This window comes from Kogia breviceps, chromosome 9 (assembly GCF_026419965.1).
Source record: "Kogia breviceps isolate mKogBre1 chromosome 9, mKogBre1 haplotype 1, whole genome shotgun sequence".
In the NCBI taxonomy this organism is placed as follows: domain Eukaryota; kingdom Metazoa; phylum Chordata; class Mammalia; order Artiodactyla; family Physeteridae; genus Kogia; species Kogia breviceps.
In genome coordinates, this window is record NC_081318.1 from 42,555,119 (window position 1) to 42,570,338 (window position 15,220).

General features: G+C 37.1%; 1 protein-coding gene and 1 long non-coding RNA gene across 3 annotated transcripts in view; one reads left to right on the forward strand and one right to left on the reverse strand.

Moving 5' to 3' along the window:
* LOC136794841 (uncharacterized) overlaps positions 1-1,963 on the reverse strand; it is a 334,527-nt gene extending 332,564 nt beyond the window's left edge. Inside the window, exon 1 of the long non-coding RNA XR_010842159.1 lies at positions 1,762-1,963. This is a non-coding gene — a long non-coding RNA (uncharacterized lncRNA). The remainder of the gene's footprint in view (positions 1-1,761) is intronic.
* A 254-nt stretch (positions 1,964-2,217) lies between these two features.
* Positions 2,218-15,220, forward strand: part of DPY19L2 (dpy-19 like 2) — a 94,382-nt gene continuing 81,379 nt past the window's right edge. The window contains exons 1-5 of one of the 2 annotated variants that reach the window (XM_067042354.1): positions 2,221-2,818; positions 6,052-6,076; positions 7,475-7,562; positions 11,487-11,624; positions 14,903-14,920. In XM_067042354.1, coding sequence (XP_066898455.1) covers positions 2,437-2,818; positions 6,052-6,076; positions 7,475-7,562; positions 11,487-11,624; positions 14,903-14,920 — 651 coding nt within the window. In that variant the 5' untranslated portion in view covers positions 2,221-2,436. Of the gene's footprint in view, positions 2,819-6,051; positions 6,077-7,474; positions 7,563-11,486; positions 11,625-14,902; positions 14,921-15,220 lie in introns of both variants that reach the window. The other variant, XM_059073757.2, reaches the window with a different exon arrangement.

Below are 15,220 nucleotides of genomic sequence, written 5' to 3' on the forward strand. Positions count from 1 at the left end.
GAGACCAAAATCAGAAAGTTCCGTTCAAAGTTGTACAAGAAAATGTCACTAAAAATGACATCTGACCAACATTCCAGTAGCAGCCACTCCTTACTTCCCACAAAAATATCCACTCCTCGTGAAAAATAAAGACATAAAACTTATAAAATCACTTAAATGAATAATCAACAAGGACCCTCAGATTACCTTTTAAAATATTCAACAAGATATAACTTAAAATAAACACATCTATTAAAATCACAGAGAGTTGAAGGATAAACAGATTAATTGGGAAAACACTGATTTTTTGAAAAGGCGCAGATAGCCATATCAGTTTCAGGTAAAAGTAGGGTGTATAATTCAGCTGACTTGAAACGTCTATTGGAAAATATAAATTTCCCAAATTGATACCGGAAGTAGTAGACAATGTAAATACACCATTAATAATGAAGGAAACTTAAAGACTAAAGAAAAATAAAAAGGCTCCAGAACCAGATGTTCTAATACATACAAAAAGGTGCAAATCCACCCAATTCGTTTTATGAGTTTAACATAATTCTACAATTCCCTTTTTATTAAAGGGAAACAAAATCACTGCACTCCAAAAACAATATTAAAATACTCATATGAAAAAATAAGGTATTTTTTGAATTTGCGTATTTACTCAATAATATATTTTTATCAACCACCCATAAGTACCTTGTATTTTAAACTCGGGATTGGACGATTATTAGCTGTTAAAAGTTGGGTAAATCACTACATCCTTGATCCGCGGTTTCCTAATTCGTACAAAGTTATCGTGTGAATTAAATGCGAAAACTTTTTTTTTTTTTTTGGCCCCACCGCGGCCGCGGGGCCCCTGGCCTTAGCAGCGAAACCACGGAGTTCTAACCACCGGACCGCCAGGGAATTCCCTAGATGCGAAAACATTTTAAGCACCAAACATAGTGCCAGGAATGTAGAAACGCTCCTTGAAGAAAATCTTACAAACCAACAAATTAATATTAGCACTTATTGAATTTAAATAAGTGACAAGACGAATAATACTGTCCATAACTGCTTTAGACCTTCAGAGTAGGGAAATTAATGTGGGCTGGGGCTTGGAAGGTGATAGAATTGAGATAGGCAGGCAGAAATGAATGAAAAAGCTACAGGAGGGCTTTTCGTTGTAAGTAAACGGATAGTTACGCAGTCACATTGCGGACCTGACTTGTAATGGCTGGCAAGAAAGATTTGTGTCCGCGGACGTGGGAAACTAAAGTTGAAAAGGCAGACTGGGGCAGCTTGCTGAAGGTACCGATGAACAAGCCAAGGAGTTTACGTTTTATTTGTGGGCTAATGGGAGCCACGAGCATTTCTGAAGGGTGTGGCATGCGGAAAATTAACCTGGCCACAGTGAGCCTGAATTAGATGGGGGAGAAGGGGCTTAGGGAGGTCGATCCATGATAAAAACAGATGGGACGTGAAGCGGCGTGGGCTCCAACGGCCTGGCCTGTAGCAGGGGACATGAAAAATGCCAGTGGCCCCTGTTCATCTTTACCAGCCGCCCTGGCATCACGTATGGCTGTGCAGTGACTATGGGGCTCCCCTCTCACGTGGTCCTGGGTGGTCCCTGGTTCAGAAGGGGGAGAATGCTGAGCGCAACTCCGCACTCAACTGCTGACGAATTCTGAGCAACCTTGTTGGGGACACAATTTCACTTCAGAATGGATTAATAAGCGCTGTCCTCAAAGGGGACATCACCGAATTCGCGTCAATCAGAGGCTCTGGGGTTAGACTCACCGGGCTGACGCCTGCTCTGCCACCTGCTGCCTGCGGCCTCGGGCCACCGCCTCGGTGTAGGAGGCGGAATGAGTGCCCAATGCTAAGTGTTCCAAGGAGGCGAGGAGAGACGCTCCTAATAAGTGCCAGGCGCATCACAGGCGCCCACTTCCTTCCCTCGCTCTCTTTCTACGGTAATTTCTTTCAGTTGAGATCTCCTTTCCCGTCAATAACCTCGAGACAGACAACCTTTTGGTAAAAATAACAAAGCTAAGCCTAAAGTCGAAGAAAGTTCCTCAGACTTGTCTACCAGCAGCATAGGGCAGCGGTGAGCTGGGTGGCGCACGTGAAAGGATACGCGTGGGGAGACGTGCGTGGGACTCTGTGCGGAGTCCGCTTACTTGGGGCTGGACACGTGGAGGCGCACGTGGGAGGATGCGCGCCTGGATGCGCGCAGAGTCTGCGCACGTGGGGCTGCACGCGTGGGCGGCGCACCGGCCGCGCGGGGCAGCCTGGGACTCACGCCGCTCCCCTTCCAGGTTTCGCGGTCGCCTTGACTACCCGGTGGCCCGTAACGGCGGCGGGGACTAGTCGTTGAGGCTGCGAGCCGAACCAGACCCCTGCGGACCTCGCCCGACTCGGCCCGGCCCGCGCCGGAGAGAGTACCAGCTCCATCCGAACAGGGACTATGAGAAAATGGTCGGGCAAACGAGGAATAAGCTCAAAGAAGGGGCCTCAGAGCCGTCGCACTCTCCCCGCTCCACGCAGTCTAGGCGGCGGTGGCGCCGTGCCACCGGAGCCGGAGAGCCGGAGTTGTACGAGGAGCCGAAGGTGGAGGTGAAAAAGACGGAGCTGCCTTTGCCCGTATGCGGGGGGAACCTGCCAGGGGGCGCCCGGGAGTACTCGCCGCGGAGGACCCGAAACCTGAACACGCAGAATTGCCTGCAAATGGAGGTGGTCGCGAGGACCGTTCTTCTCGGCCGGTTTCAATTCCTCAGCTGTTTCATGGAGCAGCTCCGCGACAAGGTGCATCTATTGCGGAGATGTCAGTTCACGGGCAGGATGACCCTCGGCATAGGTAAGCAGAGTCGTCCGGGGAAAGCCCTCGGCAGGAACCCCGACGGCTTGAGGCCCAGCACTCCCGCGCGGTAGGCTCGCATCCAAGGGACCCGCGGGCCCTCTGAGCCTCGGGTTGGAAGTGGTTTTGGTGAATCTTGCAGATCAGTTTAACAAGCAAGTCTAGCAGCAATAATGGCGAGATCCAGGTCCAATCTCTGGAAAATCGCTGACAAGAATTTGCAGCCCCCTTCTTTTAAAGTTCTTTTAAAACATTTTCAAGGGTTTTCAGAAACAGTGATCACTTCATGTGTCACCAACAAAATGTCATCTTAAGGCAGCCATTTATCACAAATTGTGGAAATGATAGGGTAGCTTTTTGGAGGGAGAGGTCAGACATTGTATTTTTCTGCACCTTGAATAAAGCAAAATAAACTGTTGGTTATTTTAATGAGTTGAGAATCTTTAATAGTGGAAACAGTCACATTAGGCAATATATTTCCCCATGTTTTCCATTTATTTTCATCTTGTTGAGGAGCTTTGATGCTTAAATTTTCTTCTTATTTAAGCACTTGAAAGATGTTTGTTTTCCTCATTTTCTGTAGCTGAAGATGTAACTTAAATATTGCTGTTTCATTAAAATCAGTTTTGAGCCTAGTCTTTGGTCAGACTGGCTGTTGATGTGTAGTGAAACATAGATAAAGGTCTCCTAATGTAAGTTACTGTGATTTCTTTTCTATCATAAGTTGACTGCTGATGTTAATTAAAGTAGAATAAATGTCCACATTTGGGGTGTGTTGAAAATACTTGAGAAATAATAGATGGGGGTTCATATTTAGATTTTGTCAGATGTCTAATTATGGAAACAGATACATTCCACATCCAGAATCAACATGGTCTTGAATTCAGAGGTGTTTTGCCCAAACACAAGCCCTGGTACACCCATGACTGGCACATTGAAGGCACTCAATCAATGTTGGGTGAAATGACGACTGAGTATATTAAGTGTTCAAAAGAGTGAACTAATACTGGAGAATGGGAAGTGGGAAATGAGACCAGATAAGACTTTTAGGAAAAGGTGGGATTTAAATTGTGACCAAAAGGCTAATATTTGGATGCATGAAGCAGAGAACAAGTTTAGAGGCCTATAGAACAGCATAATCAGAGTCATGGAAGTAAGAAAACATGAAAGCAGTGTAAGGGTACAAAAAGAAGAGGAAGTAGGAAGTTCAAAAGGTTGGTTGGGACCAGCCGTGGAGAGTCTAATTCAAGCCTAGGTTTAAGGCATTTGGACTTCATTCTGTAGGGAGGCACCGATTGATTCTTTTCTTTAGGAAAATAATTTTTTAATGAGGTGAAATGCACATAACAAAATTAACCATTTTTAAAGTGAACAATTTTGTGACATTTAGTACATTCACGATGTTGGCATTGAATGATTTTTAAATAGAGTGACATGATCAGAAGTGTGCTTCAGAGAGAATAATTTGACAGCATTGTGTAAAATGGACTGGATATGAACTGAGAAAAGAAGCAGAAAAAATAATTGAATGCTGGAATCCAGGCAATAGTGGTCTTAATGAGGATAGCAACAGTAGGAATGGAGAAGAGAGAACAGAGGTGAAAGTTGACGGCAACAAATTGAGAGGAACTGGGTAGGTAGTGAGGTAGAAGAGGAAAAGAGTGTGAGAAGAGGGAGAGAGAACATTTGTTCAGGCATGAGGAGTGTAGATTTGGGAATTATCCATGTGGAAGTGAGTTGAAACGTTAAGATTGAGTGAAATTTCCAAGAGAGAAAAGAGGGCAAAGTAAAGCTATTTGGGAAAACCCGTTATACTTAGTTTTAAGAGGTGAGAGGAGGAAAACCAGATAGATAAGCATATAAAAACAAAATGGTCAGAAAGAGTTGGTATGATGGAAGATAACAGAGGAAGAAATCTAAGAATCTGGTCAAATGCTACAGAGAGATTGAAAAGCAGGAGAGGTGAAAGAGGCCATTGATGTTGATAACTAACTGATCATTTAAAAGAGTTATAGGAACTTAGAAGAAAGAAGTTGGCTAAGAATCTTGTTAGATAATGGCAGGGGGGTGGAGGAGAGATTATTTCATAGTTGGAAGGCCTACTAGATCAAGAGAAGTGTTTTAAGGCCTAGGAAAATTAAAGGCTGAAGGGAAGAACCAAGGGAAGAGGGTGGGATTAAGGTTCCAAGAGACAGAATACTTGATAGTGCAATCTTGGAGTAAATGGGAAGGATGAAATTAAAGGCACAAATTTGAGATGCTAACTGTTGAAAAGAAGAGATGCTTCCTCTTCTGAGATGGTAGAGAATAGAGAAGCAAAGATTACTATGTAGAGAAACGTTGGAGTGGATGTAGGAGACTTTGGGAGTGCTCGCATTAAATGATCTTTGTTTCAGTGAAGTATAAGGTTGGGTCACTATCAGAGGTGAGATTGACAGAGACAGGATACGGGGGCCCAGGAGACAGGCTTTTTATCACAACTTTGAAAGGAACTGTGATAAGCACTTATTTGCATTTACAATATTTGCGTCATTACACCTTAACCATTTTATCAGGTGTGGAATGTGGAGTAAGGAGAGGGAGAGGCACACGAATATTTTGAGGGTTTTTGGAAAGCTAGATGGACTTAGTAGGATATTTGATCTTAAATATCATTTTTAAGAGTAATTGTCTGGAGAATAAGAAAGAGGATACAAGTATAGTTGAATAAGGCATTCTCTGTGTATCTTAAGAGTTAATGAAACCTTATCAGAGGGGCATCTGTTTTGAGTTGAGAGGGGAGGTATAGGTTTAATTTTAAAGTGGTTCAGAGTATATTATGTACGTATTAGATAGAAAGTTAACATATGTAGCAAGTACATACTTTTTCTACAAAGACCCAGGTGGTAAATATTTTAAGCTTCACAGGCCACATACGGTCTCTTACCTATTCTTCTTCCTTATTTTTATAACCCTTACAATATTTAACAAATATTTTTAGCTTGCAGACAATACAAAAACAGACCATGGGCCATAGTTTGCTGATCGTGGCATAAAACTAGTAAATCTGAGAAATACTGAAGAGTGGTAGGAATGAGCTCAGGATGGTAAGAATATAGAAAAAGAGCTGGAGAAGCATGATTGGGAACTTTCAACAGTGCAATGTTTGTTTTAAAAATTATTAAATAGTTGTTATAAAGGTATATTATAATGAAGCAGCTTTTAATGACCTTTTTCTTTTCTTCTTTTTCCAGCTGCCTTTGTGGCAATTTTGCACTGGTAAGATTAGCTTCAGTTTGAAATCAATGAAAACATTTGGATTATAAATTGCCATTGCTGTTTGCATATAATAAAACAATAACTGCTTGTTATGTGTATAGAACATCTGTATGTGCACCAGTTTACATATATATATATAAAACCTTTTTTAAAACCTCATGTGAAGCAACATTTATAAATGGATGCATTAGAGGAATAGTAACTTATGAATTAAAATATTTTTGCTTTATCAAAGGATTCACCACTATATTTCTTAAATATCTCGCTTTTGTAGTGTACTTTTCATGTTTATTTTATGTAAAAAGCTTCCTCATTTTATAGTAATTGGGTGTTGTTAATGACATAAACAGAGATAAAGTTTTAGTAACACCTGTCAATTGGAAATCAGGTAGAAATGAAGATAAACACTCTGTGATGGTAATACAGAATTAAATGAGCCTTTCAGTATGCATACACCTGCACATAATTTTACACAAATGATATGTTTGTAAAAACTGTATGTAAAATAATAATATTTTTCCTCTGACATATCTTCATTTCTACCTGAGCTCAAGGATTTCTACTATTGGGAAGAATGGGATCTGCCCCACATCCTGTTGGGACAGTGCTCTTCTGATCATTATTCTGCAGGGAGATTTTGATGTTAGAACTAAGGCTGTAATGGTAAGAAACATTTCCTACAGCTGTTGGTACCATGGCATGTGTCCTATGTGTAAACGAAGGTGAGTGTAAGACAGGGTTGCTATATGGAATTTTGATTTATTTTGTACTTCATTGGAAAGCATCTACTATGTAAATTAAGGACAGCATAATTGCTGACTATAATTTATTTGTCACATATGCTCCTGTTTTCAGTACCTACAGCTGTTTTTTTAAGTTGCATTAATAAAATATCTCGAAGTACAGTCCTGTGTGAAAGGCCCGCGTACCACACACACACAAAAAATGTACAGTCCTGTGTTCTTTGGCACTTTATGTAGTATTATACATATTTTAAAATTGCTTTAACCTAAAATAATTTTATTTAAAATTATATTCCAAAGCCTTTTAACAGTTAGAGGCATTTCCCAAACCTGGTACATTGGAAACACTTGTGAAACCTAACAAACAGACAAAAACATGCTTCTGTTCTGATTTAGAGGCCTGGAGTGGGAGGAAGGATGATGAGATCTGCAGGAGTTTTAGATACACAATTAAGATTAGGAACCAGGGAGTTAAGGAATTTCAGCTGTGTGCTAATGCTAGCTTATGAATGCCTAAAAATATACAAATTAGCAAGTTACAAAATTATCTCAATATCTATTATAAAAATGTATTCTTTGTCTTTTTATGGCTTTCATAGTTTGTTTATAATAGTTATTTTAGTGCTGTTTTTGAAACATGTTATTTTTCTTCTAGGATACATTTAATAACGCTTTTTGAAAATGATCGTCATTTTTCTCACCTCTCATCCTTGGAACGGGAGATGACTTTTCGCACTGAAATGGTTAGGTTCTTTCTTCTAATGAATTCATTTGTAGTTTAAGAATAGTGAGACTATAAGGTGGAAATTTATTAGGAACTGAAATGAATTTTTGGTGAATTGCACCACTGTTTCTCAAGCTATAGCTTATAGGTCTATTTTGTTTTATTTTTGCTGTTTTTAAAAAAATTTTATTGGAATATAGTTGATTTACAATGTTGTGTTAGTTTCAGGTGTACAGCAAACTGATTCAGTTATATGTATACATATATTCATTCTTTTTGAGATTCTTTACCCATGTAGATTATTACAGAATATGAGTAGAGTTCTCTGTGCTATACAGTAGGTCCTTGTTGGTTATCTATTTTATATATGGTAATGTGTGTATGTTAATCCCAGGTTCCTAGTTTATCTCTCCCCACCCCACGTTTCCCCTTAGGTAACCGTAGGTTTGTTTTTGAAATCTGGCCTGTAGGTTTATTATTTAAATAAAAAAGTGTTTTAGTTCTCATACCATAAACAAAACTAAACTCAAAATGTATTAAAGACCTAAATGTAAGACCTGAAACCATAAAACTCCTAGAAGAGAACATAGACAGAACTCTCTTTGACATAAATTGTAGCAATATTTTTTTTGGATCTGTCTCCTAAAGCAAAAGAAATAAAAGTAAAAATAAACAAATAGAGTCTAGTTAAACCTAAAAGCTTTTGCAAAGCAAAGGAAACCATCCACGAAACTTAAAGACAACCTACTGAATGGGAGAAAATATTTGCCAATGCTATGACTGATAAAGGGTTAATATCCAAAATACATAAACAACTCATACAACTCAATATAAAAGAAAAAGTTTAAAAAATTGACAGAAGACCTGAATAGACGTTTTCCAAAGAAGACATACAAATGGCTAACAGGCACATGAAAAGATGCTCAACATCACTAATTATTAGAGAAGTGCAAATCAAAACCACAGTGAGATATCACCTCACACTTGTCAGAATGGCTGCCATCAAAAAGTGTACAAATAACAAATGTTGCTGAAGATGTGGAGAAAAGGGAACCCTTGTACACTGTTGGTGGGAATGTAAATCAGTGCAGCCATTATGGAGATTCCTCAAAACAACTAAAAATAGAACTACCATATGATCCAGGAAATCCACTCCTGGGCACACATCCAAAAAAACCCAAAAATACTGATTTGAAAAGATACATGCACCCCAATGTTCATGGCAGCATTATTTACAATAGCCAAGATATGGAAGCAACCCAAGTGTCCATCAACAGATGAATAGATAAAGAAGATGTAATAGATACATATATATGCAATGGGATATTAACCATAAAAAAGAATGAAATTCTGCCATTTGTAACAACGTGCGTAGTCCTAGAGAGTATTATGCTTAGTGAAATAAGTCAGAGAAAGGCATATACTCTATTTTATCACTTATGTATGGAATCTAAAAAATAAAACATATATAACAAAAAAGTGTTTCAGGATTCTTTTTCTTTTACCTCATTCTCCTCCTCTCCTAAGGCAGACTCCTTTTTAAGATAATAAAGATCACTTATAATAGCTGAGGAAGAAGGAAAACAAAGACAAGGTTTAAGAAGTGATACAGGGCTACCAAAATGATCAGAAATTGCTTTCTCTTAGGGTGGAGTTGGGAGACCCCATGTTTTATCTGGCTCTTTAAATTTTATTTTAGCTCTCTTGATTTCAAGATAATTCCTTTTAAGAGACAACTTTTGATATAATGCTTTCTGGTTTTTTGACACCTAACCTATAAAATGGAGATAATCTATCTACCATATGTATTTCACATAATTGTTATGGGGGTTAAATGGGAAAAAGAATGCCAGAATTGCAGAAATTTACAATTAAGAGAGACCAGGACTGTCTTCCAGATCAGCTAGTTAGGGGCCAAGAGAAGAATTGAAACTGGCTCTCCTGACTGTTTAGCCACTACTTTTGTTTTTGGTTTTAATTGTGGCTAAATTAAAATTTAAAACTTCAATTAAAAAATTAGCAAAATTTACCATTTCAACTATTTTAAAGTATACAGTTCTGTGGTATTAAATACACTTATATAGTTGTGCAACCATCACCACCATCCCTCTCCAGAACTTCATTATCCCAAACAGACTGTACCTGCTAAACACTTAACTCCCCACTCACACTCACTCCTCACCTAGCTGCTTGGTGACCTCTGTTCTACTTCCTGTCTCTATAAATCTTCCTACTCTAGGTATCTCAGTCAATGCTTTTTAAGTCTCACTGTATAGCCACTTGAAGCTTTGAAGAATTGGGTGTGTTAGTATTTGTATGGCACTTGAATTTTTATTATAGGTATTATTTCCAAAGACAGGTTATAAAATATTAAATAAAGAGCATAGCTGTGGCAGAGTCTGGACTTTAATGATAGATCACTAGATTCAGATAGCAGTTCTGTGCTTTCTTGCGTAATGGCTAGTAAGTTAATTTTGATTCTCAGTCTCATCTGTTAACTGGAAATAATGCCAGTCTTACGAGGTTTTACTGAAAATGAAGGAAGATGAAAATGAATGAAGCACATAGCACAGTACCTGGCCTCAAAATAATAACTGTTATTAATAAAAATTTATATGTTTTCTATTTAAGTATAGACATGCATATTAAATATCTTCATTGTAGTATTGCCTTATTTCTCTCATAAGCAAAAGGGAAAGATCCTTATATGAACTTATTTTACTAGTCAAAATTATGAGTAAATGCTTTTTCAGACATCAGCTAAAACAGATCTTTAATTTTTTTATACTTTAAGAAAATATTTTTATTTTTGGCTGTGTTGGGTCTTCATTGATGCATGTGAGCTTTCTCTAGTTGCAGCAAACGAGTGCTACTCTTCGTTGCGGTGCGTGGGCTTCTTATTGCGGTGGCTTCTCTTGGGCTCTAGAGCGCAGGCTCAGTAATTGTGGCGCATGGGCTTAGTTGCTCTGTGGCATGTGGGATCTTCCTGGACCAGGGTTCGAACCCATGTTCCCTGCATTGGCAGGCAGATTCTTAACCATTGCGCCACCAAGGAAGCACCCCAGATCTTTAATTTTAATAGTCACTAGTATTGCTTAGTCTATCAAAAATAAAGTCCTATAGTTGTGTGAAACAGGAGTGAGTGTGGGGTTGAAAATTGCTTTTAATGTTTTTTGAGGGAGTGTGTATTACAAACTATGTGGCCCTTTATTTTTTAGGAAGGAAAGTAGGAAATTGATGAGGAAGTAATATGAAACAACATGCTTTTGTTAATCTTTGGAATTTAACTAAACAGCACTTTTAGTAACCTAATAAAATCATTATTCCACATGCTGGAATAATGCACTAAAGTAATCCTTTTTTTAGGACACAGCATTTGTGTCATGAACAATAGTCAGTTCACATTTAGTTAGCTTTCACTTCGTGCAGAGCCAATAGATGGAACTAGGAAGTAAGATGAAAGCACGAAGTTCCATCTAATGCTCTTGTAGTCACTGTTATTTCTTAAGAGTTGGAGAAAAAGAAGTAGTTTTCTCTATGCAAAGTACTACATGTACAAGGGCACGAAGTCATCTCTGTGCCAGAATCATCAGATCTCAACCTCTAGGCATCTCATAATGTGGGGGTAAAATCAGGCTTGGTAAAATTTAAAATATATTGTTTACATATTTTAAGCTTTGGTTTAGAAAGCTGTGGTTAGAAAAGCTCCTTAAAATGTTTAACCATCCCTTTAACTCTTTTTCAAACCTACAGAAAATATGAAAGAATAGTATAGTGATAACCTGAAAATGTATACCTTTTTTGCATCTAAGAATGCGCTAGCAAGGAGAAATTAGGTAGTCTTATTATCTATCCTTTCCTTTTTTTCAGAGTAAATTGTTCTAAAAAGAGTTATAAATATTTTCAAATTTTACTTACATTGACAATTTGTACTTTTTTAAAGGGACTTTATTATTCCTATTTCAAAACCATTATCGAAGCACCTTCACTTTTGGAAGGACTGTGGATGATTATGAATGACCGGCTCACTGAATATCCCCTTGTAATTAATACAGTGAAACGCTTCCATCTTTATCCAGAGGTAAGCAATATTTGGGGACAAATATTTGTAGAGGGATTCTTCTTTATCAGATAAAAATAGTAAGCACAATGATATAGGAAGGAGGGGATTTTAAAGTTTATTGATTGTATGTGTCCTTATAGTTGAGCAGTGTATCAAAAGTTCCTCTCCTAAATTAAAAAAACCCAGAAATTATGCTCACATGAACTTAAAGAATAGAACCTTAGTATGGAATTAATGACCAACGTAATAGGCCAAATGGGAAGGAGCCAAGAAGGATTCTCAATGGAGATGGTCTGTTGGCTTTATTTTTTTTAAACCTCAATCTATTATTTTCTAATTCTAGCAAAAATATATCCTGTTAAATTCCTCTTCTTTTCCCCAAGCAAGTCTCAGTGAAAAGCAGTACATGGCTACTGCAGTATTTACAAAGACCATATATTACAAAACATCAGCAGAGAAAATGTTATGGGAAGATATTATTGAAGCATTCTTTAATCAGTGTTCATCAAATTACCTACTCCTTGTTTTTATAAAATGCAATAAATGAATGATTTGATAAAAGTAATGTCAGGGCAAAAGCAAAATAGATACAAATATAAGTACAATATCTTCTTTTTAAAAAATTTTTATTGGAGTATAGTTGCTTTACAATGTTGTATTAGTTTCTGCTGTACAGCAAAGTGAATCAGCTATACGTATACATGTATCCCTTCTTTTTCAGACTTCCTTCCCATTTAGGTCACCACATAGCACTGAATAGAGTTCCCTGTGCTATACAGTAGGTTCTCATTAGTTATCTATTTTATACATAGTATCAATAGTATATATATGTCAGTCCCAATCTCCCAATTCATCTCACCCACCCTTTTCCCCCTTGGTCTCCATACATTTGTTCTCTACATCTGTGTCTCTTTTTCTGCCTTGTAAATAAGATTGTCTATACCAATATTTTCAGATTCCACATATATGTGTTAATATACAGTATTCGTTTTTCTTTCTCTGACTTGCTTCAGTCAGAAGTAAAGCTCTGCACAAAGTGAAAGCTAACTAAATGTAAACTGACTATTGTTCATGACACAAATGCTGTGTCCTAAAAAAAGGATTACTTTAGTGCATTATTCCAGTATGTGGAATAATGATTTTATTAGGTTACTAAAAGTGCTATTTAGTTAAATTCCAAAGATTAACAAAAGCATGTTGTTTCATATTACCTCATCATCAATTTCCTGCTTTCCTTCCTAAAAAATAAAGGGCCACATAGTTTGTAATACACACTCCCTCAAAAAGCAGTCTCTAGATCCATCCATGTCTCTATAAATGACCCAATTTCATTCCTTTTTATGGCTGAGTAATATTCCAGTGTACATATGTACCACATCTTCTTTATCCATTCATCTGTCAGTGAACACCTAGGTTGCTTCCATGTCCTGGCTATTGTAAATAGAGCTGCAGTGAACATTGTGGTACATGACTCTTTTTGAATTACGGTTTTCTCAGGGTATATGCCCAGTAGTGGGATTGCTGGGTCGTATGGTAGTTCTATTTTTAGTTCTTTAAGGAACCTCCATACTGTTCTCCATAGTGGCTGTATCAATTTACATTCACACCAACAGTGTGAGAGGGTTCCCTTTTCTCCACACCTTCTCCAGCATTTATTGTTTGTAGATTTTTTCATCATGGCCATTCTGACTGGCGTGAGGTGATATCTCATTGTTGTTTTGATTTGCATTTTCTAATAATTAGTGATGTTGAGCATTTTTTCATATGTTTGTTGGCCATCTGTAGGTCTTCTTCGGAGAAATGTCTGTTTAGGCCTCCAGCCCATTTTTTGATTGGGTTGTTTGTTTTTTAATATTGAGCTGCATGAGCTGTTTGTATATTTTGGAGATTAGTCCTTTGTCAGTTGCATCTGTTGGCTTTAGAGACCGTGTGGCTGGGCATACTGATCACATGAAGGGACAGTGACAGTGACGAGTAGAATAGTGACCTTGGGGATACATTAATAAGGTAAGATTTATTTAGTTATATAGCTAGAAATCTATGAATACTTCCCAATACTAAAAAAAGTATGAATTTTATGATAGTCTTCAAATTCTAGAAATTGGAAAAAAGAAGAAAAAAAATAGTAGATTCAGTTTGTGAACTCTGAAGATAAATGCTGGCTTGACAGCATGGTAAGAACTACTTTTGAGTTATCTCAGAATCCAGCAGATTAGTTTAAAAGTCTTGCTTTTTATTTCTTTCTTCATATTTTATAGCTTTTAAAAATTATTATTATTTTGATTTTAAAATGTTTAAAATTGCAGAAGCTATAGAATAATGTGCAAATATGTGTGGTCAACCACCTACAATAAATAAGTAAATTGCTATTCTTTTATCATTTTTGCTTCTGATATTTTAAAATAAAGCATTATAAATACAGTTAAAGTCATCTTTGTTCTGCTTCCCAGTTAAGCTTGTTCCTTTCCCATTCTCACAAGCATTATTATCGTGAATTTGATGTGTGTATCCATCCAGTTCTTTTTTCAAGGATTGTTTTATGTGTTTTTGTAATTTCACATAAATGTTCTTATACTGAACATATCACTCTACAACTTTTTCCTCAATATTTTATTTTGGAATTTTTGAAAATGTATGTACATATTTATTTTTCTCTAATTTTAACCATTTTATGAATTCCAAAATTATTTGTATATTTCCCTATTAAGGATATTAAATTATTCCAGTTTTTAAATTACACATGTAAACCATATAATCCAGCAATTGTACTCCAGGACATTTATCCCAGAGAAATTAAAACTTATGTTCACACAAAAACCTATACACATTTATTGTAGCTTTATACATTGTAGCACAAAACTGCAAACAACACAGATGTCCTTTGACACATGAATGGTTAAAGAAACTGTGGTACACTCATACCAGGAATACAATTCAGCAATAAAAAAGGAACAAACTATAAGAAAATGCCAAACTGTTTTCCAGAGTGGTTATGCAATTTTACATTTCTACCAGGAATGTATAAGTGATTCACTTTCTCCACAGGGTCTCCAGCATTTGGTGTTGTCACTACTTTTAATTTTAACCATTCTGATTTACCAGAATGTAGTGATTTATCATTGTGGTTTTAATGTGCATTTCCCTAATGACTAATGTTGTTGAGCGCCCCTTTTTTGTGTTTATTAGCTGTCTGTATACCCTCTTCAGTGAAATGTGTCTTCATGTCTTTTGCTAATTTTCTAATTGGGTTTTTTTTTTTTAATGTTGAATCTTAGGATGTTCTTTATATATTCTAGGTACTACTTCTTTGCCAGGTATGTGGTTTGCAAATATTTTCTCCCGGTCTATACCTTGTTTTTTCATCCTCTTAAGTAGAGTCTTTTGCATAAGAAAATTTTAAAATTTTAATGGAGTCCAGTTTAGCAATTTTTCTTCTTTTGAATTATGCTTTTGGTGTCAAGTCTAAGAATTCTTTGCCTAGCCCTAGATGCTAAATATCTTCTATGTTTTTTTCTAAAAGCAATTAGAATTCTGTGATCCATTTCATTTTGAATTAATTTATTTTTGTGATGTGAGACATGAGGCTTGGGTAAAGGTTATGTTGTTGTTTTTTA